This window comes from Biomphalaria glabrata, chromosome 1 (assembly GCF_947242115.1).
Source record: "Biomphalaria glabrata chromosome 1, xgBioGlab47.1, whole genome shotgun sequence".
Taxonomy (NCBI): Eukaryota; Metazoa; Mollusca; class Gastropoda; family Planorbidae; genus Biomphalaria; species Biomphalaria glabrata.
The window spans coordinates 34,995,805-35,021,669 of NC_074711.1; the positions used below are offsets into that span (position 1 = coordinate 34,995,805).

General features: G+C 37.8%; 1 protein-coding gene across 6 annotated transcripts in view; it reads left to right on the forward strand.

Moving 5' to 3' along the window:
* The first annotated feature begins 3,979 nt into the window (after positions 1 to 3,979).
* The window catches only part of LOC106068544 (transient receptor potential cation channel subfamily M member 3-like), a 173,091-nt gene continuing 151,205 nt past the window's right edge, over positions 3,980 to 25,865 (forward strand). For 2 of the 6 annotated variants that reach the window (XM_056033894.1, XM_056033902.1), the window contains exons 1-3: positions 3,980 to 4,335; positions 4,468 to 4,658; positions 11,255 to 11,344. In XM_056033894.1, coding sequence (XP_055889869.1) covers positions 4,554 to 4,658; positions 11,255 to 11,344 — 195 coding nt within the window. In that variant the 5' untranslated portion in view covers positions 3,980 to 4,335; positions 4,468 to 4,553. Of the gene's footprint in view, positions 4,336 to 4,467; positions 4,659 to 11,254; positions 11,345 to 20,757; positions 20,892 to 25,865 lie in introns of those variants that run through there. The other 4 variants (XM_056033946.1, XM_056033933.1, XM_056033922.1 and 1 more) reach the window with 4 other exon arrangements.

Consider the following 25,865-nt stretch of genomic DNA (forward strand, 5'->3'; position numbering starts at 1 on the left):
TCAATTAGTCAGTCGTAAATTTAACCAAAATTATCAATTTTCCTATAGGCTAAATACTCTGTTTACCGTGTAGCCGCTAAGCTACACACACTCACATAGTAGGTTAAAAAGATTCAACAGTAGCCTACATTTTAAAAAGAGGTAGCCGTTAATGATATGCTGCTAAAAATATTTTTTGGATGAGCTGATAAGCTACTTTTACAATCAACGTAAGTAACTTGTATTACATTATAGTGATGCTCTTATTAGTGAATTCACACTAACATACTACTCCTACTCTCCTTTTTAGACCGCGACCTCCTTGAAGTTCTTTTGTGTAGGTCTTACATATTACAAAATCGTACATATTGGCAGTACTAGACAATCTCTAGATCTATTTAATGAGAGTCTAGCCTAGACTATTAACTCGGCCAAATTGCTTTGCAGTGAAGGGGCGTAGTTAGGGATTTGGGGGCCCGGGGGGATTGGCCTCTTTGGGGGTCCCTTGCATTTTGATATAGGAAATCATGACATGAGATAATGTACGCAAAAATATATAAGCCCAAAATCAAATTGGTACAGTATATCAGTAAAATTAACCAAAAATAATCATTAAGAATCTTTTAATGAATAATACTTTTGTTCATTGACTAAATAATGCTCAAGTGACAAATCTCAATTCATATCGCTTCACGTCGTGCATTCTGTGCAGCAAAGACATCTATAACATCTACATCGATACTTTCTAGTATTTGTGATTTCACTGACATTAAAGCCATGCTGATAAGCCTTTCTTGCGTCATTGTGCTCCTGAGATAGTTTTTGATGAACTTCAGCTTTGAGAATGATCTCTCACATGACGCAATGGAAGTGGCATGAGTTAGCATGCGCAGTATTGGATGAGATTGCAAGGTTTGAGCACACATTATTACCATATGAAGCCTGCTTCATCAATATGTCTATTTGTGAATGTATTGCTGGTTTGTTGATGAAAAGTGCTCGTGTATCAATGACATCATTGAACAAGCGATTTGCCTTTATTACATGATTCAAACAGGAAAAAGTAACACAGTTTGTCATCATCCAACAGGTGTCTTGGTTCAAGAAGAAACCTAAAGGTGTCCATTTTCTTTCCAGCCTTTGGAATCTGCCCTTCATCTCCATATGAAATTTGTCCAGCCCTTCTGTCGCAACACATTTGAATTGCAGTTCTATTGACAGTCCTACATCAGAACTCAACTCCCCATTAAGTCTTTTCTTTGTTCTGGTTGTTTTGATTGCAGGAAATTCATAGCTTTCACTACATTCTTTTGCTTTTTCGATGGATTGAAGTTTTGTCAGTTTCTCATCATTTTGCAGAAAGCATGAAAGGGTACTAATTTCTTCAGCAGCTTCCCGTATGTGCAGTCCAGACTTTTGTAGTTTCTTCTGAGCTATATTGATTGGGCGCAGGAGCTTTGACCAGAATTCAAGATAGGCAAACAATTCTTAATTTTCCACTGCATGAAGAAGATTCTGTGCACTGCTTCTAGTGTCCATTCTTTCAGTTCTTGATTCAGAAAGTTTCTCCAACAGCTTGATGATTTTGTCGAGATGCAAGGAAACTGCCGACGAGGTTCTTCTCTTGTATTACTCTTTTTTTTTTTTTAACTCTCGGCTTCATTTTCTCCCAGTTTGGCCCATCTCTGAAGTTAATTTGAAAAAAAAGTTGAACAGTTCATGTGCAGTTCAAAAAAGGTGACAATTGTCGGATCTATCTCAACATAATGAAAAGATGCCAGGTTGAGAGTGATTATCACAGTTCAGAAATGTTGCTTTTGAATTTATGTCTAACAGACGTATCGGCAGGCTAGACAAACGGCTTAACCTCTGCGGAACGCTGTTTTGTAGCACACTCTGGTCAACTTGGCATGGGGGAAGTTCCCATTGAAAGAATAACATTCTTTTAATTTCACAAATAAAAAATGTGCCATGATTGTGAAATTTCCTCTGACGAAGAGACATACATTTAGTTTTTTTTTTTTTTTAATTAATTTTACCACCCTTGCAATTTACTCTTTTTTTTTTTTTTAGAAAAACATGTGTCCATTGGATTGAGGAAAGATGAATAGAGGGGTAATAAGTCTAGTGTGAAGTTTAATTCTGAAACTATAGAAGCTAAACTCGAATAATGGACAATTCTAGCATTATTAAGAATAACTTTTGGATCTGTACATTCTTCTTTAGGTTAATTAGCGTAACCTTAAAATACTCGCCATTTAAATCTAGCATTAGTAACAAAGAGAGAAATATTTTTAATTCTTGCTGCAAGCACATGTTTGATCTCTTTAGAGAGGAAAATAAATCGGCAACAAATCTATTAAAGATTTTCGTTTTAAAATTTAAAACTAACTTTAAAAAAAACCTTTGATCTCTTGGGAAAAAATATTTTAAAATGTCAACATAGTCAACTTACTAATAGACCTGGATCTAGGTTAAGTCTCTGTTATAAATTTAATCCATAAATGTTGAAAAAAGACTCCCGTTGACACTTTTTGTCAATCAAATATATTAATTTATGTATTTACAAACAAATTTCGTACACTCATTTGGGGACCCCCCTCAAGTGGGGGCCGCGGGGGGATTTTCAAATTCTCCCCCCCCCATCCACCCACCTTAGCTACGCCACTGACTTGCAGCAACACAGAGACAACACTAACATATTTTACAGTTTAGAAATTCTAGATCTTTTTCTAGTCCCCCCCCCCCTTTTTCAAAAAAAATATTTTTGATAGCTAGTGTTCACTATTCTGTATGTGCCACCCAGAGGTCACTTAATGTTCACAGTACCCACTAAGACCCGCTAACTGATAAAAAGAATAATTAAAATTAGTCAAACCTCGCTAATAGTCTAAAGGAATTATTAAACATAATCTCGCTTCTATTTTTAAATATTTTAAAATAGGCCAGTGGCGTAGCTAGGGTGGGGGAGGGGTGGTCCAAAGTTAAAAAATCCCCCCTGGCCCCCAAATCCCTTGCTACGCCACTGGAGTGTGCCTACAACAATGTTCAAGAAAAAATATTAATTTTGAACAAAATGAATCAGTAATGTACAACTAATAATGGCAATGTCTTCGATTACGAAGATTAAGGATGAATGCAGTGTTTCACATGGCTATTTAAACCCAGTTGCGACCTACTTATTTTTACCTAACTGATGCAGACAAAGCCGTTGTCCGCCGGTGGTCTATTTAAGATTTACAAATATATGTATATCATCCAGTGTGAAAAAAAAATCTTAGAAGGTTTACAGCAATACACAAACAAATAAAAATCTGTGTCTACATAAAAGAACTACTTATTAGAGACATAAAGGACGAAAGGTACTTTCGTATCATGGTTGACACACTTGACATAGCACACAATGGTTAGATGTCCGTAGTTTTTATACGATATGCTAACATCAGAAATGGCAACGTTGAAATGAATGAAGAGCTTTTGTCTTTCAAACGGAGAAAGGCTGATACGATCAATTATGTTACCTTAAAATTCGAAATTCATTTTCTGAAAAAGAATGTTGAAAATCTACAGGTCTACAGATGCTTTTTTTAGTTTTTAAACTAATACTTGACAACATTAGCAATAAATTGTTGGCAAGATAACGTGTCAATCAATGAATTATGTAATTTACTTACTGTATGCCTATTTGTGGTTTAACAAAAATTACAAAAAGAACAAACCAAAGAAACTCTTGGGGAATTGAGGTGGGGATTTGATTGGTGGGAAGACAACATGAATTTACCGCACCAGGTAACATCGAACCTAGTGACGCCACTGTTATATATGCACCACTAGTGTAAGCCATAAGGAAAAACGCTTATAATGTCTTTTTTTTTTCTTTTCCTTATCTCTTCCGTTGTTGAGAAGTTCCCCACGATCCATCATGCTGTCACTGTCAGACTTGACAGTTTCGAAAAACAAAACAGGTAGCTTTTAGATTTTCATTTCATTAACAAAATCTTATTAAATTAGTCCTATAGCGACTAAAGCAATGGCTTTTAAATGCAATTAATAAAACAACAACGAAAAAAAAGTTGTAAAGGGAAATTTTCCAACGTTAGATCTTCATCGCAATGTGGCCTTTCAAACGTATTACAATTACAATGCATTTATAAACGTCCACCTGCTAGACACGATGAAAAGTAGAAGCCATCAGTTACACGGGAAGTGAGTGGCGCTTCCTTCTGTCATACTGAGGAGAGAATCATGACATTGTTGTCTTTCGTAGGGTGACTGCAGTCTAGTATCCAGGTGAATAGATCTTATCAATTAGGATTTTTTTTTTAAACTCCTGTAAATGCTGCTACAGTGCCCACGGTAAGTAAATAGGTAGACATTAGTAGAGAGTAAATTTAGCTAAAATCTATACATACATAAAGCCAGGAGGAAATTATTATTATTTTTGCTTAAGCTTTAACTTGCAGATAAAATTTTGATTGTAACTAACAGGAAACGTGCTTGTGTGTTGAGCTGAGAACATCGTCAAGCTTTAATTAGATTCTGATATTTAGTTAGGCAGACGTGACCCCATTAATATGCCGCACAGAAGAAGTCAAGAACGCCATGCCAATAGGAAGAAAAGACTGTCTGCCGATTTAGCCAACATTCAATACATATCATCTTCATGTCAACATAGTCCGGTGAGTTAATGTGACATGTCATCTATGTGTCAACATAATAGTAATTCCTAATAATCATAAAACTCAATAGCCCTTTTTAACTAAATCTCCTTTGGGGAATTGTAAATTAATAGGTCGTGATACGTCAACAGGAGCATAATCTCATCTAGGTTATATTATATTTCTAAGGGCCCTGACTGACTGATTGACTCATCACTAATTCTTCCACTTGCGGGTAGGCGAACAAATGAAAAAAAAATTACTTACAGTGTAAATAAACCAACTAAGCCATTTTCACGATCAAAACCGCAGCGGTTAAATTCACCAAAAAAAAAAAGAGTTTTTATTCGTAATTTTGACCTTATGTTTTTTTTTAAAGCTGACATATCCAAAAGTACAAGATTATACCTTCTTTCGTTTTCTAATGTGACCGGCCCTAAACTCAAGTATTATTTTCTTTCCGCCCTCCCCCAAATTCTCCGCTTTAATAAATAGTCTTATTTACACTATCCGACCATTTTTCTGCTTTTCAGTTCTTAATGGAAATATTTGAAAGACTCAAAGATACTTTTGTCCCGAACCTTTTTTTTTTATCGCTCCATGCTGCGATAATGATGGCTGCCTGGTCGTGCGGTTTGCACGCTGGACTGTCGTTCAGATTTATCGATGGTCCCGGAATCAAACCCTGCCCGCTCCCATCCCCCGTCGTCCTGCGGGAGGTTTGGACTAGGAAGTAATTATCTTCAACTCTGAAGGAACATCCGAAACATGTAAAGCATTTTACAAGCAATAGAACGCTTAAAATAAAAATTATTTTGAACCGACCCCCCCCCTTTTTTCCCAATTTTAACGCTACCTTAAAATGTATTAAAGCGTTTGAGTGTGTGTGGATATAGCTCTTATAGTGTGAAATGTAAAGGCTGTGGTCGAGAAAGGTCATGCTATAAAAGGCGCGTCTCTAGATATATGAATCTATATAAATAATTCTCTTCTTCCCTCAACAGTTTAAACGAGTAGTAAGGAGTAAAGGAAAGATCACTCTGCGGATAGTCCACGAGAAAACAAGAGAAGGGGGAGGGGGAGAACACGAAGTCACAAACTAGCAGGGCAGGACCGTTGTAATATCACTCTTTTTTTTTTTTTATTTCTACCTCACGTTAAAAAAAGGGGGGGGGGGGTAATCTACTCTGTAGTAACTATCGAAGCGACAGAGCACGCTCAAGAGTTTGGACACAATGGAAAGATCACTCTTTTATTTTTGCAACTCGGACGGAGGGAGTTAATTATCCTAGGTAATTTAAGATTTTAATAATTTCCGGATATTTCCAGGACTTTTTCGTATGTTTTGCAATTTCAGGAGATTTCCAGGACCTCCTGTTAAATCGACAGGAGGCCGCGGGAAAAATGGTTTAATTTAATAATGTATACACCTAAAATTAGCGCGGGTCCTATAAAAGTGCTGTGCCCACTGCGGTCGCATAGGTTGCAGTGGCCTAAGGTTGGCCCTGCAAAATAGCGGCGTATGCTACGCCGCCGGTCGACTAGTGAAAAATAAAACAAATCATGGGCGTAGCCAGGATTTTTTTTCGGGGAGGGTTTTGGGGGGTCCCCCCCCCCCCCGACCCCCCCCCTCCCCCGCGGAAAAAAATTATATATATATATATATATATATATATATATGTGTGTGTGTGTGTGTGTACATAATTAATCTTTATTACATTCTGACCCTTTCGGAAGACGTTTATTGTTTATTGTAGACTTCCCGCCCTTGCTAGCAAGGGGGTGTGGGGAAGTTCGCAGAGCTCCCTCAGCGCGGGGCGAAGCCCCGCAGCCGGGCACTATTTCTGGTATTGAAAGCCAACAAAATGCATATTCTGAGGTATCTACAGTGCATTATCTTGCTATTAAAAAGTTTTATTTCAAAAACCTATTGTGCTATTCTTACTGACTTAGACCCTCTCGCGCCGTTCGGCGCATTTTCCGGCAAGCTGTTTCCGCAACTCTTATTTTGCGTAATTCATTTTTGTGTGAGAACATGTCCCGCAAAACCTCATGCGACGCTCTGTCACAACCTTACTAAGGGTTCGACTCCAGTTCGGCATATGATTTCTTTGATTTAGACCCGATCTCTATGACTGACTCCTAAAATCTGTCTTAGCCATCTTTGTTGAGATACATTTAATGATTTTCAATTTCGGCAGAAGACTATTCACACTTGATTAATGGAGCCCAAGCCACTGGTAGAAATTTGTAACCTTTCTTGACTACGCTCTTGGAATTACATGCTTGTATTTCGCTTTAGATTTTATATCGAAAAGGAAAGTTTTTCCGTCAAATCATCTGTTGAGGGGTTTTAAACTAAGAAATCTCTGGAGTTTTTTTGTTTTGTTTTTAATTCAAAACCCCATTTTGCTACGATTAAAGAATTCGGTCACTATAGTTTGCTTTAAAATAATATTGAAGAGAGAGGTTTTCAACTCTAAACGCTCTGTAGGGGAATTTTAAACTCAAAACCATCTGGGGGGGGGGTTTAAACTTTAAAGAAAAAGCCATATGAAGGAGGGGGATTTACACTCAAAACCCCTTTGGCTACGCTCATAGATTTTATAGTGTGTAATTTGCTTTTTTTTTATATTGAAGAGGTACTTTTTAGCTTCAAACCCCAACTGGAGGGGGGGGGGGGTTGAAACTCAAAACCCCTTTGGCTACGCTCATAGAATTTTGAGTGTGTAATTTGCTTTTTTTATTTTGAAGATGGGGTTTATCGTAAATTTTGGAGGGGGTTTTAAAATCAAAATCTTCCTCAACTGTGCTGTTGGAATTTGGGGATTGTTGTTTGCATTTTTTTGTTTTGTTTTATAGAAGAGGGGGATTTAACTGCTAAAACCTCTGGTAGGGGGTTTAAAATTCAAAACCCCCTGTAGTGGGTTTTAAACTTAAAGCCCCCTGGTAGAGGGATTTGTATCTCAAAACCCCCTGATAGGGGTTTTTTAAATCTCAAAACCCCCTGGTATTGGGATTTAAACTCAAAACCCCCTGGTAGAGGGTTTTTAACTCAAAACTGCATCGGCTGTGCTGTGGTAAGTGATGATTTAGTATAAAAATCTCACCTAAAATAAACAAAATGAAAGCAAAAATCATTCACTTAATTCCGTTCCCCCCCCCCCCCCCGCAGGGGGGGGGGATTTCATTTCGGGGGGGGGGGGGTTGAACCCCAAGAACCCCCCCCTGGCTACGCCCATGAAACAAATGATATTGATGTTTCTTCTTTAAAATTGTTCCGGTTCAATTATTTATTTATCAGGACTTCTATAGTATTGGGTAAAAAAAAATTGTAGGCTTATTGCGGGGGGCATTATATGCAAGGATGCAACGGATGGGCTTTGTTTAAAATTCTGCTTTACATGCCTTTCAATTGAGGTATAGGCTACTAATAGGCTACCCCGATTGCCGAATAAGGCCAACATGTTCATAACTTATAATTTGAGTAACCCAACTTTTTTTTTTTTATTTGACTATTGATATTTAATATATTTATCGGAAATCTTATTTCTGAGAAGACATAAAAAGCGGTTTTCAAGAGAGAAGTGGACACATTATGAAAACAACATCTCTACACATGTCTTTTACTCGCTAGTGTAAAAGATCTGTGCGTTATAGACAGAAGAAAGTCATGTGCAACTGTACACCAAAATAGTCCCCGGGGAACTCCCACAGAGGACCGGAACCACTGAGGACCGGAACCACTGAGGACGATGAAGAAAAAAGCGAAATATTTGTCAGTAGACTATCTGTCAATCCAACAAACTGTTCTTATCTTTACAGCTTATCTACATTTCAAAGAGTGGGTGTAAAAGAATGAGTCAGCACATCCCTAAGGTAGTCTGCACAAAAGGCATATAAGTCTCAGTGCCGGACGTACGACAGTGAAGCCCTCCCCATCCCCGTTTAAATAGAAGAAGATATGGGAAATGAGATGCAGAGCATTTATTTTGAACTTTGAATAGGATAGCGGCTTCTAAAAAATCCTGCCTCCACTAACTAAAAAACCGGCGCTGACTAGCGAGATCTTAAAATATAAATATAAACTAACAAATATGCAAGTTTTCATAAGTTATTATTATAAGACTCGACATTGAAATTTATGTTCTCGATCACCAGAAAAATAAAATAGCATAGAGTATTCTAGAATCTTGCTTTTATTTAATACTGGGAAACTGACGTAACTGGTTTAGTCAGAGCTGGTGTTACGGACAAATCACTCTTGAAGTCCCAAGGATACTAGCTGACAGTGTGTTTGATAACCAAATATGCGCTAATGCAGCGCTAAGCTTTTCGTTGAGCAAAGAGAATTGAGTCGGACGGGACAAATCAATACTTAAAGGACATTAGGTTGCTGGACTAATATTGTCATTTGTCTTATTTCATTTTGTCTACGATTGAATAGTGTGCCATGTATAGACCTATCTACATAGATTTGGATATATCTTAATTCGTTAAGATAATAGATTTGGTAAAGTAGAATCTGCATTAAGTTAAGTTATAATTTATTTGTTCCAGTTTCATATACAAATCATACCGTTCAACTTGTGAAGTATTTCCTGTGTACAATTATATTTTACGTTTTTTTTTTTATAATTTTCTTAAATTTTTCTTCATTTTCATTTCTCAAATGTTTTATTTTTTAAAATCCTGTTATAATTGTCAGAAACAATATTTTTTTGTAATAACTTTTTGGAATGACTGGATTAAATTGGCATCACAATTCTTTATAGAGTCAATCATAGTGGGTAGTCCTACATTTGTAACTTAGATTAATTATATTAAATATTCATTGCATAAGTAAAGTAAATTAAAGTTGTCTCCCAGACCTTGTGATCTATGGGGGAGATGATGTAAAGGTCATCTGTTTCTATGGCCCACAGTTAACGAGGGTGTCAAATGGCCAGCACATCGACCAACCGCCTTTACTTTTCCCCAACTAATGTCAGGTACCCATTAGAGCTGGGTAGACTTAAAGGCGCCCTAAAGATCACGAAAGTAAAAATCCTAGTCTTCACTAGGATTCGAACCGGGAACCTGGTTCGGTAACCAAGCGCTTGACCACTCGGCCACCGCGCATTCTCATGACGTTTTGAATATTTTATATGTGTATGTCTGTTCGTTAACAACGGTACTTAACATCATTGAACATAAAACCTACTAGGCCTAAAAAGGAACTTTGTCCAGAAATTAGGTCAATATATTTTTTGCGCAGAAATATTCATAAGCTTTAAAGGACTTATTCTGCAAGTTGGTATCAAAATTCACATAATCGAATCGAACATCTAGCTCAATAATTCGATACCGGCTTCCACTCCAACGTTTAGGGACCAAATGTGTTAACAAATCCAACTATATTTACCCCCCCCCCCCAACTGGCTCCAAAGATACTAAAGAGTGTTACGTCTTTGACCTAATGACTTCTACACCATGTCCGGCAAGTGTTAAACGCGAGCAGTGACCTCGCAAGAACTAATATCAATTAGGACGAAAATGCTAGTGATAGCATATTTAAATACAGTTCTCTGCAACCAAATCCTATCTACTACAGTTTAGTGCAAAGTAAATTAGAAAACTAAAACGTGGTGACAGGCTGTCAGCCGAGTCTGAGAGTGTGATGCAGTTAATTGTAGCTTATACTGACATATTTAGACACCTCAGCATTACTACTATAACAATAACACTATAGATACAAACACGAACAACATTCACATGTGTAGTATAGGTCTACGCGTAATGCAAGCTTCAACTTGACGGCCCAGGCACCCAAACGCTTAAAACATATAATATAGTCCCCTGTTCTAGTGCGTGTGTGTCTCGGGTGGATCGGTGGTTATGTTCTAGCTCCTCCTTCCACTTTCCTAACTTATGAACACGACGCCTCTGCTCATACGTGCACTCGCAATAGAGAAAAATAAAACTAGAAAGAAAAGAAGAGGAAGACTTTGTCTTTTTTTCTGTTGTGATGGAACATCCACTCAAAAAAATGTTAGCCGCCAAAAATTGTCTATAGATAATTAGATATCTAAAGTCTAGCTATTTCTCATTGTCAAAATTTATCCCCTTTTTTCAATTTTTAAAGCCATCCTTAAATAGTAAAATAAATTTCCCCTTTCGGACCTTGTGGTCTATAGGTCAGATGATGTAAAGGTCATCTGTTTCTGTGGTCTACGGTTAACGAGGGTGTCGTGTGGCCAGCACAACGACCAACCGCCTTTACTTTTCCACAACTAATGTCAGGTACCCATTAGAGCTGGGTGGACTCAGAGGTGCACAAAGATCCCGAAATTTAAAATCCCAGTCTTCACCAGGATTCGAACCAGGGACCCCGGTTCGGAGGCCAAGTGCTTTACGGCTCAGCTACCGCGCCTCCAAAGCCACCCTTAAGGATCCGCCAACTAAATGTATAGCTTTCGTTGTAATCAAAGGTTAAAGACAACCACTTCTACTACACATACACTGTACAGACACAAACAAACAAAGACACAAACAAACAAAGACACGAAATACTCCTTGGCATTCCATGGAAAGTTATTGTATTTGACAACTGATTTTATCAATGTAATGTTTTACAGGTTTATGAAAACAGTCGGATATTTACTGTTGGAACTAGATTATCAAGGTCACTGCCATCAAGTCCAATCAGATCCATGTCATCTCCTAATGTAAGTTTTAAATTGTCGATTTCTTAGCCATTACATTTGGCTTCTGCTGAATGAAAGTGTTTTTCCTTTTACTTTGGTATGCTTTCATGAAGGTTTATAGCAGCAGAGTAAACATCACGCCAAATGAAAGAACAGTCAATATTAAAATTACTAAAATAATTGAGTTTAATCTTGTACAAGTGAGGACTTTAAAGAGAAAAATCATAAATAGGATTATGAGACCTCTGACAAAAGGAGGGCATGTCCTCCGTCCGGAAGGCCTCGGCCTAAGTGTGAAATATCCGGCTTTCACTCAGTTGTTTACTGCCATTGAATATTTTCCATCAATATAATTCATTCCTTTATAATAATAATTAATATTATATATAATATATAAGAATAATAATATTAATAATAATCCTTAATAATAATCCTTATTATCCTTGAGGAAGTTTCTTTTACAATTAAACATTATTGCTAACGATTTATTATAAGCACTCTACGTTCATATCACAGTTTCAGTTTAACATTACATGTGAAGTTTACATCAGAAATTTAAAAAAAAAAAAAAGATTTAATTGCTTAGGAAACAAAGTACAAAATAACAAGGGAAATAATCTGGAGAAATGTGGCGGCGAAAAGAAAAAGTGGAAGATTTGGAGAGATATTGAAAAAAAAAAGTTTTACTAAAAACAATGGTAATACACACTTTACTGGCGAAAGAGCTTACAAAAATTAATATTACAGTGCTAAAATTTGCAAACACAATATTACCGTAAACCTTCTAAAAACCATAGATTATCAACACTTCATATATTCCATACACCAAATAGACAATGTCTAATCTGAATACGGTACAATCAGAATTCCTCATATTTGTTTATGCCAATTATAAAATAAACTGTAAATACGATGCATCAAGCTTTCCGTTGCTTTAATTAACTGACGCGTTTTATCAATTACATTGTAACATATTGTTATAAACTTGGTGGTGGCACAGAGAGGGGTAGTGGTGTGTGTAGTCAGCCGACGCAAATCGCCCCATGCCAGCGCTAGACGAGCGGTCAACCGTGACGAGCTACGACGGTCAGCCGAGTCGAGTGTCAACAGGACAGTTCGGGAAAGATCGCCGTCGTGAACAAGAGCTCAGGAGCGTCACGAGAGTTGTAGTCATCTGACCACCTAGAAACGTCTAGCGGCGTTCTGTCCGGTTCGAGAAGGCCAGTAGGGACCCTATATAAGAGCGGAGGCGACGCAGTCAAGACGGTTCAGAAAGCGGGCTCACGACAGGAGTTCAGAACACGGTCGACTACAGCACAGTTCAACGGTGTGGTTCTGTACGGAGCATTACGACGGTTCAGTGCGGAGTACTGTCAAGTACAGTTGAGACGAACGGCGTCTTGATCTTGGTCTGTGATCGAGTCCGACACAACGAGCCCAAGTGTGTGAAGTCAGTCCCGAACTGTTGAACCCAGTGCAAGCCCGGAACGAGACGGAGAGGCCAGTGCAAGACTTGATACGGCGGAACGGTGTTATCGGAGAGATATTTGTTATCGCAGAGCTATTTGTACTGTTCTACGTGCTGCCAATTGTACAGTATTGGCTGTTATTTATGGACATTAAACCTTTACGTTATTTTGGAGCCCTGACTTGTCAAGTTCTTTAAGTTGGTGGTGTATGGTGCAGTTTGCAGAGAGCCTGGATAATGAGATTCGTAACAACTGGTGTCAGAAGTGGGATCGGATCGGAATCGGATTGGATCGGATCTACTATGGCTCGTCTGAAACTGCTGTACGAACTTGAATTTAGAGAACTGAAGGAAGAACTCCGTGGACGAAGGCTGAAGGTATATGGTAACAAGGAAACTTTACAAGCACGCCTCCGAGAAGACATGTTGGAAGAAAAAGAAGATCCGGACACATATCTTTTTGAAGTCGAACCTAACTTGCTGGAACAGCTCACCAGTATCATGCAGGAACAGATGGCAGCTATGCAGGAACAGATCGCCAGTAGCAAACAGGAGCAGATTGCAGCTATGAACTCGGGGCTGGAAAACACCAATTCCAAGATAGATGCCATGAACACCAAGATAGCCGCCATGAACCAACCCATACCTGCTGTGGAGGAGAGAATCATCAACTCAGACGTTCGTTCAGATGCTAAAGCCAGAGAGAGGAGCCTTGGTGGTGATCATGAGGACCCATTGAAACCTGACGAAGCCGTTGAGAGACATAAGCAAGTCGAGAGATATCAGCCAGGTCCGAACCTAACAGACGTTGGTCCAGCTGCCAAGACTGGAGAGGAAAGTCCTGATGGTGGTAAAGAGAATCCAAGGCAGTCTGACGTTGACATTGATGGACATTTGAAAGACGAAAGTCATCGACAAGGTCTGAAACCAACAAGTGATTGGCCCGATACTGAGACGAAAGAGAGAGGGTCCTGATGGTGGTGAAGAAAGCCGAATGGAGCCTGAAGCCGAAGACGAGGGACCTTTGCACGAGGAGTGTTGCCAACCTGCCCCACGAGCATGCCCTCCAGACAAGGCTGAAAATGATGACATGTCCCACAATTCCCTGTCCTGTGGATTTGAAGCCCGTCCCAGTCCTTCTTCGCAAAGCCCTATGAAGTCACCTCTTTGGCCAACGATCTTGGTATCCCCAGCCCGTACATCCTATACCTTTCCATGTGCCAAATGGCTGCCCTCAATACCGAACGACAAGAGAGCGAGGCGACCACGACATCACTGCAGTCACATGAAGGCTAACTGGCGGAGAAGAAGAAGGCTACTTTTGTTGAATGCAAGATGGATAACGATGCAACCTCGATATCACTGCAGCCACATGAAGACCAACTGGCGGAGAAGAAGAAGAAGGCGACTTTCGCTGAGTGTAATATGGATGACCATGCTATCACGAGGTCGATACAACCAGATGAAGGCTAACTGGAGGAAAAGAAGAAAACGTTTTCTGAACTCAACGTGGATGGCGATGAAAGCACGACGGCGAAGCAACCAGGTTAAGGCCAACTGGAGGAAGAGAAGGAAGCGACCATTGCTGACTGCAACATGGATGGCTCCATCAAGCTCAAGAGGCAAGCCAACTGCCACTGATCGACCCCCGCCTGCAGCGAAGAAACTTTACAGCCAATGCCATGATGTTGATTCTGTCCGGGACGGACAGATCTAAGGAGGGGGCAGTGTTATAAACTTGGTGGTGGCACAGAGAGGGGTAGTGGTGTGTGTGTAGTCAGCCGACGCAAATCGCCCCAGGCCAGCGCTAGACGAGCGGTCAACCGTGACGAGCTACGACGGTCAGCCGAGTCGAGTGTCAACAGGACAGTTCGGGAAAGATCGCCGTCGTGAACAAGAGCTCAGGAGCGTCACGAGAGTTGTAGTCATCTGACCACCTAGAAACGTCTAGCGGCGTTCTGTCCGGTTCGAGAAGGCCAGTAGGGACCCTATATAAGAGCGGAGGCGACGCAGTCAAGACGGTTCAGAAAGCGGGCTCACGACAGGAGTTCAGAACACGGTCGACTACAGCACAGTTCAACGGTGTGGTTCTGTACGGAGCATTACGACGGTTCAGTGCGGAGTACTGTCAAGTACAGTTGAGACGAACGGCGTCTTGATCTTGGTCTGTGATCGAGTCCGACACAACGAGCCCAAGTGTGTGAAGTCAGTCCCGAACTGTTGAACCCAGTGCAAGCCCGGAACGAGACGGAGAGGCCAGTGCAAGACTTGATACGGCGGAACGGTGTTATCGGAGAGATATTTGTTATCGCAGAGCTATTTGTACTGTTCTACGTGCTGCCAATTGTACAGTATTGGCTGTTATTTATGGACATTAAACCTTTACGTTATTTTGGAGCCCTGACTCGTCAAGTTCTTTAAGATGGTGGTGTATGGTGCAGTTTGCAGAGAGCCTGGATAGTGAGATTCGTAACAATATTATTTTTAAAATATACTTTTATATTCTATGCGTTTGTCCTCCTTTGAAAGGATTTGTCATCTCTTTTGCCCAGGTATCTGGTAACCCTAATCATAAAACACATTTTTTCTTTTTATATACAAGATGTTGTAATTTTTTTTTTTGTCTCTGTAGCAACCAGTGACCTGTCATTTCATCACCTTTTCACTTCATCCCCCGGTTCATTCATCCCCAATTAAATATTTTATATATAAATATGATTATGTAGAATGCTTTTTGACATTTTATGACATGTTACTAGTGCCTTTAAAGTGTTTCCTCTTCCACTTTGTATTCTTAATCAGCAATCTTATATTATATTGTAAATCTGAGTTTGTACTGAGCTATAACGCTTCTATTGGATGTGGGGGATGTAATATTATAATATTATCCTGATCATGCCGCTGATAACTTATCATCAAAGGCCAAGGTGTGGTGAAAGTACGACCATGTTTCACATTATTTTATTTTTCAATCGCTCTTTCTTGAAAATGGGCGCGTCATTTTTGGCCTTGAAATAAGGTTTTATTTCTTTCTAATAAAGGCGGAGTTCACCCATCCTCGGGATATCATGTCGCCTGTAGAAGTTTTGCTTTAATTCCTTTTAAACATTAATGTGTTACAATTTTGTCATTTAAATAAAAAATGAATACATTAAATATTGCTAATTTCATGATTTTTTAAATTACAATTTGTTAGATAAAAATGATCAGAGGATGAAAATGACCAAGGGATGAAATGACCGGGAATGAAGTGACCAGGGGATGAAGTGACCGGGGATGAAGTGACCAGGGGATGAAGTGACCAGGGGATGAAATGACCGGGGATGAGATGACCGGGGATGAAGTGACCGGGGATGAAATGACCGGGAACCTATTAATCATAGCAATGACAATGACTTTATTTTTTTATGCGTTTTTACAAAGCTTATATTAAATCACTCTGTCTGTCTGGTAAAATGTTTGTACACATTATTTCTCCCCCACCCAATCTCGGATCAGGCTGAAACTGGCAAAAATATTTCCTTTACCTGACAACACCACAAGAATCAATAAAAAAAAATTTTGAACGTATAAACTTTGCCATGCCATGTGTGTATTTCTTTTTAGAAGTGGTACAAGAATACACAGGCATATCTTTGGATATTCATAAAAAAAATGGTGTATCCTACACCTTTTCCTCAGTAACGTAGCAGGGCATCCGTGGGACCAGCTTCAAGAATACGACGTTATGGCTCTCCATGTAAGCTGAGCTCATTGAATCCAAATTGAGCCTTACTTTATCAAATGCACAGAAACAACTTCCTGATTGAATGTTTTGCATGAACTTCACAAAAGACAAAAGATTTTTGTAGCACATTGGTTTAGAACAGGGGCGGGCAGCCTTTTTTTTTTATCGAGAGCCGCATTAAAAATATTTTAGGAAAGGGGGGGGGCATATTTTATATATATACATATATATATTGTTACGTATTTCTGTATCCTCTGGCTAAATGTATTAGTAGGCACACAAATAAAAACACTGCAAAGAACTTGACGACTAAACTTTCAGTTTCATATAACTTTAATGACTATTAACTCTAACAATTCGTTACTGTAACATGTAGCGTAGAAGACTTTACAATATTTGTCAGTTTACAGTTAGCTATACTTCGTTGCAATTCATCTCTTCACTTCGTTGCAATTCATCTTTTCTCAACTTGCATCGAGCCGTATTCCACAGAACAGACCAACGACACACTTCCCAGTGTCGCTCCGGGTCTCCTAAAGCTGAACCAAGTCGTACTCAAGTCTACCGAATCAGAGCCGCACACGTCTTACATCGACTGTATCGACTGTAACGGCTCAAGTCCACTGTAGTTCGCTGTATAGACTTTAACGACAGTAGTCCACTCCAGTTAACTCTACCCTAGTCAACTTGCATCGAGTCGTACACATTTCTCTTCCACAAAGCCGCACACGTCTTACATCGTCTGTATCGACTGTAACAACTCACTCACGACTCCATACGACTGACTTTCACATTTACTCTCTGGCTTATATAGAGTCCCTAATCGCTTGCCCATAAGTGCAAAAACACTGCTAGTATCCTCTGGAACAACACGGGAGGAAACATCACATCCTGTCGTTGTTTATACATGTCGATTCCAGAGAACACCTGCTGCAGTGTCATCTCGCCGAGGTCACACGCAGTGACCTCTAACTGTCACTGTTCATTTGTAACACTGCCCCCTTCGAAGATCTGTTCGTCCTCTGGAACAACACGTGAGGACACGTCACATCCTGTCTTTGTTTATACGCGTAGATTCCAGAGAACACTCGCTGCTTTGTCATCTCGCTGGGGTCACACGTTGACCTCTACTTGTCACTGTTCATTTGTAACACTATATATATAACTTAGAAAAATACGGTAGCTAACTGTGTATAAAGCCTTTTAATTGACTTGTCTTATCTTCCGAAATGTAAACGTTACTTAAAAAGAAAAGGATTAGGCCTACGTCCTATGCGTCATGCATTTAGTCATACATGCTGACCAGTGACCTAAATTCTGTCAAGTCATTGGTTTTCCTGGCTGACTCAGGCAACCCATTCCATGCTTTACTAGCATTAGGGAAGAGCATGACATACATGTGTACTGTATTACACATTTACATTTAACTTTCTTACACTCTCAATTGAGGTACTACCAGATTTAGCAGTTTCTGAAACCACTTTTACGAATATTTGTTTGAACTTCGATATTGTTTCACAAAATTTATTTGATTGCAATCGCGTATAATGTTCCGGAACTTTGGAAACTCAGTCAGTATCGACCTGTTCTTACAATAAAAAAAACTTTTTACAGTTTTATGTGGACCCAAATAATGTGAATGTTTAGCATCAAAGTTATTTAAGTGTAGAAATACAGTAGTTGCTCCCATATAATTCCCGTGGAATGACTGGAACTTCTCAGGTCATAATTTGCTAGGATGTTTGTCCTCTGAAACTGAATCTTCAGCACTAAATGGTGAGCTAAAGGTATTGAAAATTCGCTTTTAAATTCTACAAGAAGTCCAAACTTTTCACTAGAAATAGTTTCACCTTTCAGCAAAGGAAAATGGCAAAACCTGTTTTCAATTGCTTACCTAGAGAAACCGGGTAGCTTTGTTTGAAAAGATTCCAATATTGCAATACTTCCGATGAAAAAAAAAACAAAGTCTATCTTCCACTCTTCTTTAAAAATATTAGTAGCAATGTTTATTCTTCAAGGAATATAACGAGTTCTTCCTTGAGATTCCATATTCTTCTCAATACTTACCCATGCTAAGCTAGCGGATACTACTGTGGTACCGAACATCGGAATGTTTTAGTTTCAAATCTTTAAGTACTTTTCAGAACTGCCAGTGCTTAAGGCCCCTAGCTCATTACTGAGATACTTGGGTCAACAATATACAATATGTTTGAAATTCAATGCAGCTTGGCGCAAACTTTCCCGGAAACTTTCCCGTTTACTCCGTTTCGAGTTTATGGCTTGAATTAGTAATCTTTTATTTATTACAAAACTGTCAGTCAAAGCTCGTGCTCCATTGGTTGTTACACTCGCCATTTGTTTCCAAGCCAACACTTTCAACACAGTTCTACAAAGCATTAAATATATACTGGCCTGAGTTTGTGTCTTGGACTGAATGTTTCGACATATTGCCGCCAATAAGAATACTCTTCGTTTACTTTAAACTTTTTAGAATGATATGACATTTAGCCTCTTCATCATAAGTGATAAGAATCAGAAGTTTTATTTGTATAGATATTTAAAATTAGTTATTTTTAATATATTTGTATTTTAATATGTATAATTTTGTGGGTACACCTTCTTTCTGTAGGTGTTAGCGGGCCACATAAAACACTCTGGCGGTCCGCATGTGGCCGGCTCGTAATTTGCCCATCCCTGGTTTAGTCATGCATATTAACCTATGACCTAAATTCTGCTAAGTCACTAGTTTTCCTGGCTAGCTCAGGCAACCCATTCCATGCTCTAATAGCACTAGGGGAAGTGGGAAGCGTGGTCGAGAGGCTAAGTATGCTATTACTTGACTTGGCTTGGCAGCTAGGAAGGCCTTCTCCCCCCCCCCCCTCCCCCCCTCAGGTCCACAAATGAAATTGGAGCACGCTAAAAGCATGAAAGTAGCGCTATATAAAAGTTATAATTTAATTTTTAGGGAAGAAGGAGTATTTGTACTAATTTGTCCTAGCATATGGAATGAGGAATGTGCCTTTATCTTTGTGTCTTTCTGAGTATTTTATTAGATTTTGCTTTTGTATTTGAAGATTATGGTTCAGTGTTTTATGTATAATTGCTACTTTACTTTTGAGTCTTCTATCCTGAAGGCTTTTTAAATTTAGTGATTTTACTAAAGGTGTTACTCTAGTCAAATGTGAATATTTGTTTGTTATGAATCTCACTGCTCTATTTTGTGTATGTTCCAGTTTCTTAATGTTTTCTTGAATATCTGATTCGTATAGCGTGAGCAAATAAAAATATCCTTTTTGCACAAAATCATAGAAATCTTCAAATTGGCAAACATAGCACGATTCTATATTCAAGTTGTGGTTGCACAGTAAACATATTGTAGGCCTACATATTGGTTGAAGTAATATATGAAATACCAGAAATAACTCTTTTATTGCCATATATTTAGGTATTCGTCAACGGAGATCACAAAACAATATCAGACATTAATGATAATCTGATCAATATTAATATTTTTTATTTTGCCTTGAACGCTGCCATAAAAAGACAAAAAAAACAATTAGAAAAATTAGATTTTCTATTTATTTCGTTTTGAACGCTATAAGTACTCTGTACTTTTTAATTTTTTTTTTGCTTAAGAAATTCTTTGAACACTAGCTAATAGCCTACATGGAAATCAATTATATCACAGCTAAGAAGTTTCATTAATAATGGTGACACCCGAAAAATAGCCCGAGCTTCGTGATGGCCGCCAGTGTAAGGTTGTCTCATAGAGCTATATAAAGCCCTAAGTTGTTTCATCATACTAATAAGTTTACATCGATTTGTTATTTAGGCATTTTCGGTATATTTATGTCAGAAATACTATTTTATACATTTAAAATTCTTATAGCCAACGACAACATATTGTTTTAATTACACTTGTTGGCCCCTAATGGTTATGTGCCCAGTTTCATCGAAACTCTTCGCGCTATGGTTGCAACGCCACTACTTGTTCTATTAATTATTTCTCTCCGTAATTATTTACCACATTCTTGTGGAATCAACGTTGGTATCGTCAGTTAGGAGAGAAAGAGTTAAAGTGGTAACGTGCCTTGATTACATTCTTGACGTCATCAATGGATGACTCCTTGAATATTGATGCAGCTTGTTGATACCACAGACCTATATATTTTTATGTCTCTGACTGAAACAAAATCGAAACAAGAAAGAGCTCTCTTAGGTTTATAATAAAAAAACAACGTTCTGTTTCCGTTCTGTTGTCGCAGCATTTTTGTAACAAAAAGCTGTCATAATAATGAATATTATTATGGTTATATTTCTAGAATGTTACTCTAGATAGATTGAATCTAATTTACGAAACCTGTATTACCAAGGTACGATTATTAAAATTAGTGGTATTAATGTAGGAGGTGAGATACTCAGAATCAGGTTTCTAGAAATAAGACTTAAGACTAAGACTCTACATCTAAGTCTAAGTTATTCTAAGTTAAGTAAAGTAAGTAGTTTAAAGTAGATCTAGTATGATATCATCTAGATCTAGTAAGTTTAGAATAGTTTAGATTAGTATACTACTATAGTCTATACTAAATATATATATATGATAGTATATCATCATACATTAGTATACAAGTATAAGCAAGTAGATCTAGAATCCTAAGTCAAGAATCTACTTCAGTTTCAGTAGAAGTCTAAGATTTATCTAGGTCTATTAAGTGACTAAGTTATAAATTTTCAAACTAAATCTAGAATCTAGACAGTCACAGAGTCAGAGTACTGCCAGTACAGACACTGACTCACTGAGAGAGAGACTCTAACTCTTGAGTAGTCTTGCCTCTTGGTCTTGTGACTTTGTGGTCTTGAGAGTTGAGAGTCTAGTGACAGTGACACAGTCTAGTCTAGAGTCAGTCTAGAGTCTAGACTTTTACTAGATTAGAATCTAGATAGAATCTATAATAAGTATACTATAATATATATATAGAGAGATAATTACTAAATTAGATTAATAGATCTACTAGACTTAGACAAATAATAAATAGTAATCAAGTTTATTATAGACTATATTTAATATATATATAATAGTCATATAGTTGATATAGACTAGTATTTATAATTCATTTATAAATAATTTACATTATACTTATACATAGGTATAGACTTTAAGACTATAGACAGTATAGATCTAGTATGGTATGTACTTATGTACCGTAAGTAGACAATTATTAGTATAGTCATCAGATGATAGATTCAGATAGATCTATTTTTCTATGTATATAAAATAAGTTTGAATCAGACAAAGATAAAGATCATATCATCATATATTGTATTTATTTTTTGTATTGACTCTAGTAGCTAGTTTATATTATAATATATATGTTATAAATGTCATGTATGTCTTGAACTAGCTTCTAGATTGACTAGAATTTGACTAGATTATTCTAGATCCATAAATTCTAGTTTTGATTTTTACAAGATCTAGAATCTGATTTAGTCTAACTTCTTAGAATAATTTCAATTATATTCTGTGGCATTTTACATCTTTTACCTTTGCAACTTCTTGTGTGACTAAAGAGGCCAATCCTTGATACACAGCTGCGATCGCAGGTTGGGCATATATAATCACCAGGCGCCATTGCATTTTCACCCTTCTTTCTGCTTCTGTTGTGTATGACATCTGCAATCTGTGACCCTATTTTTATGCTCTCTCTCCATGTGGATCTGTCCAGTGCCACCTCTTCCCAGTTGTCAGTGTCGATTTTGAAGAGCTTCATGTCGCGTTTGCATACATCCGTATAATGTAAAAGTGGGTGACCAGCGGCTCTCCTGCCTTCTATTAGATCGCCATACAGGATGTCCTGTGGAAGTCGACCTACTGGCATTCTACGAACGTGGCCAAGCCAGCCAAGGCATCTGCTGCTGATAACAGAGCGGATGTCCTGGCACCCTGCTCTTTGTAGCACTTCCTCATTGGTTATCTTATTTTAAAGATACACCTTAGGCATCGGAGGTGGAAGACATTCAGCTTTTTTTCCTGCCATGAGTAGGTTGACCATGTTTCACTTCCGTACAGCAAGGTGCTCAACACACCAGGGGTGCCACTTTTCTGGGTTAACCCAGAAATCCGGGTTTCATGAGATCGTTTTCTCCCCCCCTCCGGGTTTGCAAGCTTTAAAAAATAAAGTTTCCGGGCATTGTCCGTATTTTTCACTGCATCCCCTCACCAAGCTTTTTAGGCCAAATCTAATCGATCGCACCGCTTTTCACAATGAATTCTCCCCTCAAAATTGTTTTGGCATGCGCAAAGCGCGTTCAGAACAGTATTTCCTGTAAGCATTGATTGTGATTGTGATTCTCATTCTCGCTTCCTTCACATTCTTATTTGGACACGAAAGTTATTTCTTATAGTATTTGTTTAATTCCTGCTTCAAAATGCGATTTTTAAGTAGCAATGATGTGTTGGCCATTACTTTAGACCAGAGTGTTAAGAACAAATGGCGATGGCAGTGGTTAGAAACGGATAATGACACCGGTACTTTATTTAAAGAATGGTGCAAAAAAATTGATGCCCCAGGTACGTACTCAGTAGTCTAGCTATTTTCTTTTTTTTAAATATAATTTTAAAACTATTTAAAGCTTATCTAGAATAGATGTACAATGTAGATTAGATCATAGTTAAGTAATGTAGATTTAGTTATATGAGTCTATATTGATAGGATATAGAAATAGATCTAGATTCTAGATGTCTGTCTATATTTCTATATTACTAGATCTATATAGATCTAGACCTATATTATAATATTATATGACCAAAAATTAATATGAGTTAAACTATGAGCATGATCTGAAAGAGAAAGACTAAATATACTGAATTGATATGATAATCGATAGATATCTAGATCTTATCTAGTCAATCTAGTAATCTAGAAACTAGGCTACTAGAACTAAATCTAATCTAGATCTAAATTATAGATAATGGATCTAGATATAGATTGACTAGATCTAAAAATCTAATAGAAATCTTATCAGAGTTATCTAGAGAAATGAAATAGATTATAAATACATTATAGTATTATAGATAGATTCTATAATTTAGATCTAATAATACTAAGACAACTAGTCATCTAAGTAGACTAGATCTAGTATACTTAATCACAAGTATAATATATAGATATAGATCTAATAGATCAATATTTAATCTGTAGATCTATACATTAAATATATGTCCTACAGTACTGGCATCTTAAACATTTTATGAATTTTTTATATTTTTTTTTTTGCCTTGTCTTGTGGCATTGATTTATTTATAGTTGATCAAAGTCTTCTAAGAAGTTATTTAGTGACCTTAGGGTTCGTTTATATAGATTTTATATCTAGAATCTAGGTCTGAGATTTTTTAAAAGTTTGATCATAAACTAAGTTTATTTTTTTTTTATCTACATTTATAGAGATTTTTATAACAATTATTTTATTAACTTTTCAGGAGTATGTTATTGCATTGTCTGCAATCAAACACTGTCATATGGCTCTTCAGGCAAAAAATGTTTGATGGACCATTCAAACAATGCCTCACATTTAATTGCCTTTTCAAGTGCAAGGAACAGCTATCAAATCCCTGGTGCCATCAGTACATCTGATATTTCAAGGAAAAAAAGCCCTATTTCAGACAGAGTCCTGGATAACAGAATAATAGTTGGCTCATTCTTAGCTGAGCACTGTTTGCCTTACAGCCTTTCTCAGCCAATTATTGACCTGTGCAAAAAACTTGCACAAGATACTGAAGCACTTAACATAACTTCAATGGGAAGAACTGCTGCTACATATACAATGACTTATGGTATAGCAGAAGCTATGAAAAAAGAATTGTCGCAGAGTCTTCAAGGAAATTTTTTCTCTCTTAACATTGATGAAGCCACTAACAACGCTGGCAATAAATGTCTCAATGTCTTAGTGCAGTATTACAGTGACACTAAACAGCAAGTTTGTGTTGAACTGCTTGGTTCAAGGCAGGTAAATATTTCTACTGCTGAAAATATTTTCAATGCATTGGAGTCCATTTTAAATGAGAGAAACTTGTTATGGTCCCAAGTAATTTCAGTTACCATGGATAACTGCAATGTGATGCGTGGGGCCAAAAATGGTGTTGAGGCCATCATAAAAAAAGCTAATCCATGTCTTTTGGATGTCAGTGGAGATACAGTCCATATGATTAACAATGCAGCTAAAGCTTTTTTTGTACCTGTTGAAGATCTTAGTAATTTTCAAACTTTTGCCTCCAACATCTACTATGACATAGAGGACTCACCAAAAGCTCGTGACATTTTCAGGGAAGTTCAGGAGATGCTGTATGGTAAACCCAGGACAATATTTAGGCCTATTGCAAACAGATTCCTTCAAATGAAAGAAGTTTGTGACAGACTGGATGAGTTGTGGGACTCTTTGTTCATCTACTATTATGGATTTTTATCCACACTTGAACGTGCCAAATACAAAACTGACCTAGACAGTGTTTTTGTGAAATATGGTATAACAACTGAGAGCCAGTCAAAATTAGAAGGTTTAGCACTGAAAATAAAGAATATAACAAAAGCTGGAAAAGAAAGAAAAGAAGTAATTTTATTGCATCTGTTTCATAAAAAGAATTTGACTTATTGTACATTACAATTGTACAGAGGAATACTCCAGGAGTTTTCCAGATTTGTTAAAACATTTCAATCTGTGAAGCCTCAATGCCATTGTCTTCATGCAGACATGTATGAGCAATTTAGAACCTTTTTGTCTGGATATATTATTCCTGACAAAATTAGTGACCCTAAGGAAGGAATGAAAGGTCTCTGTAATCTAAATTTAGCAGATAAATCCATTCAAGTTAGAGACAGACAACTTGGCCTAGGGGTTTATTGCTTACCACATCTGAAGGAATTTCTTCGCAATAAATCTGAAAATATTTGGATCAATGACTTTTTTAATGCTGTAAGAGTAGGTTACCAAAATGCAGCTGATAAAATGAAAAAGATGCCTCTGCTAAACAGCACAATAATCCAGCTTTCTGCCCTAGATCCTGGGTTACAGCGATCAACTGAAACAGCAACTGCCTTGACAAAGCTGGCTGAAAAATTGCCAAACGTCATTTGCTCTGATAAATGTGGTATGCTTGACAGGGAGATCAGGCTGTATACTATTGATCAAGCTTTGACTCAGTTAGATGCTGATGAGACATCCCCAGATTTTCGTCTTGATACAGACTGGTGGAGTAAAGCTATTAATATGAAGGAGCCATCAACAGACCAAGTGAAATATCCATTATTAGGTTTACTTGTTAAAAGTTTGTTATCAATATTCTCTGGCCCATT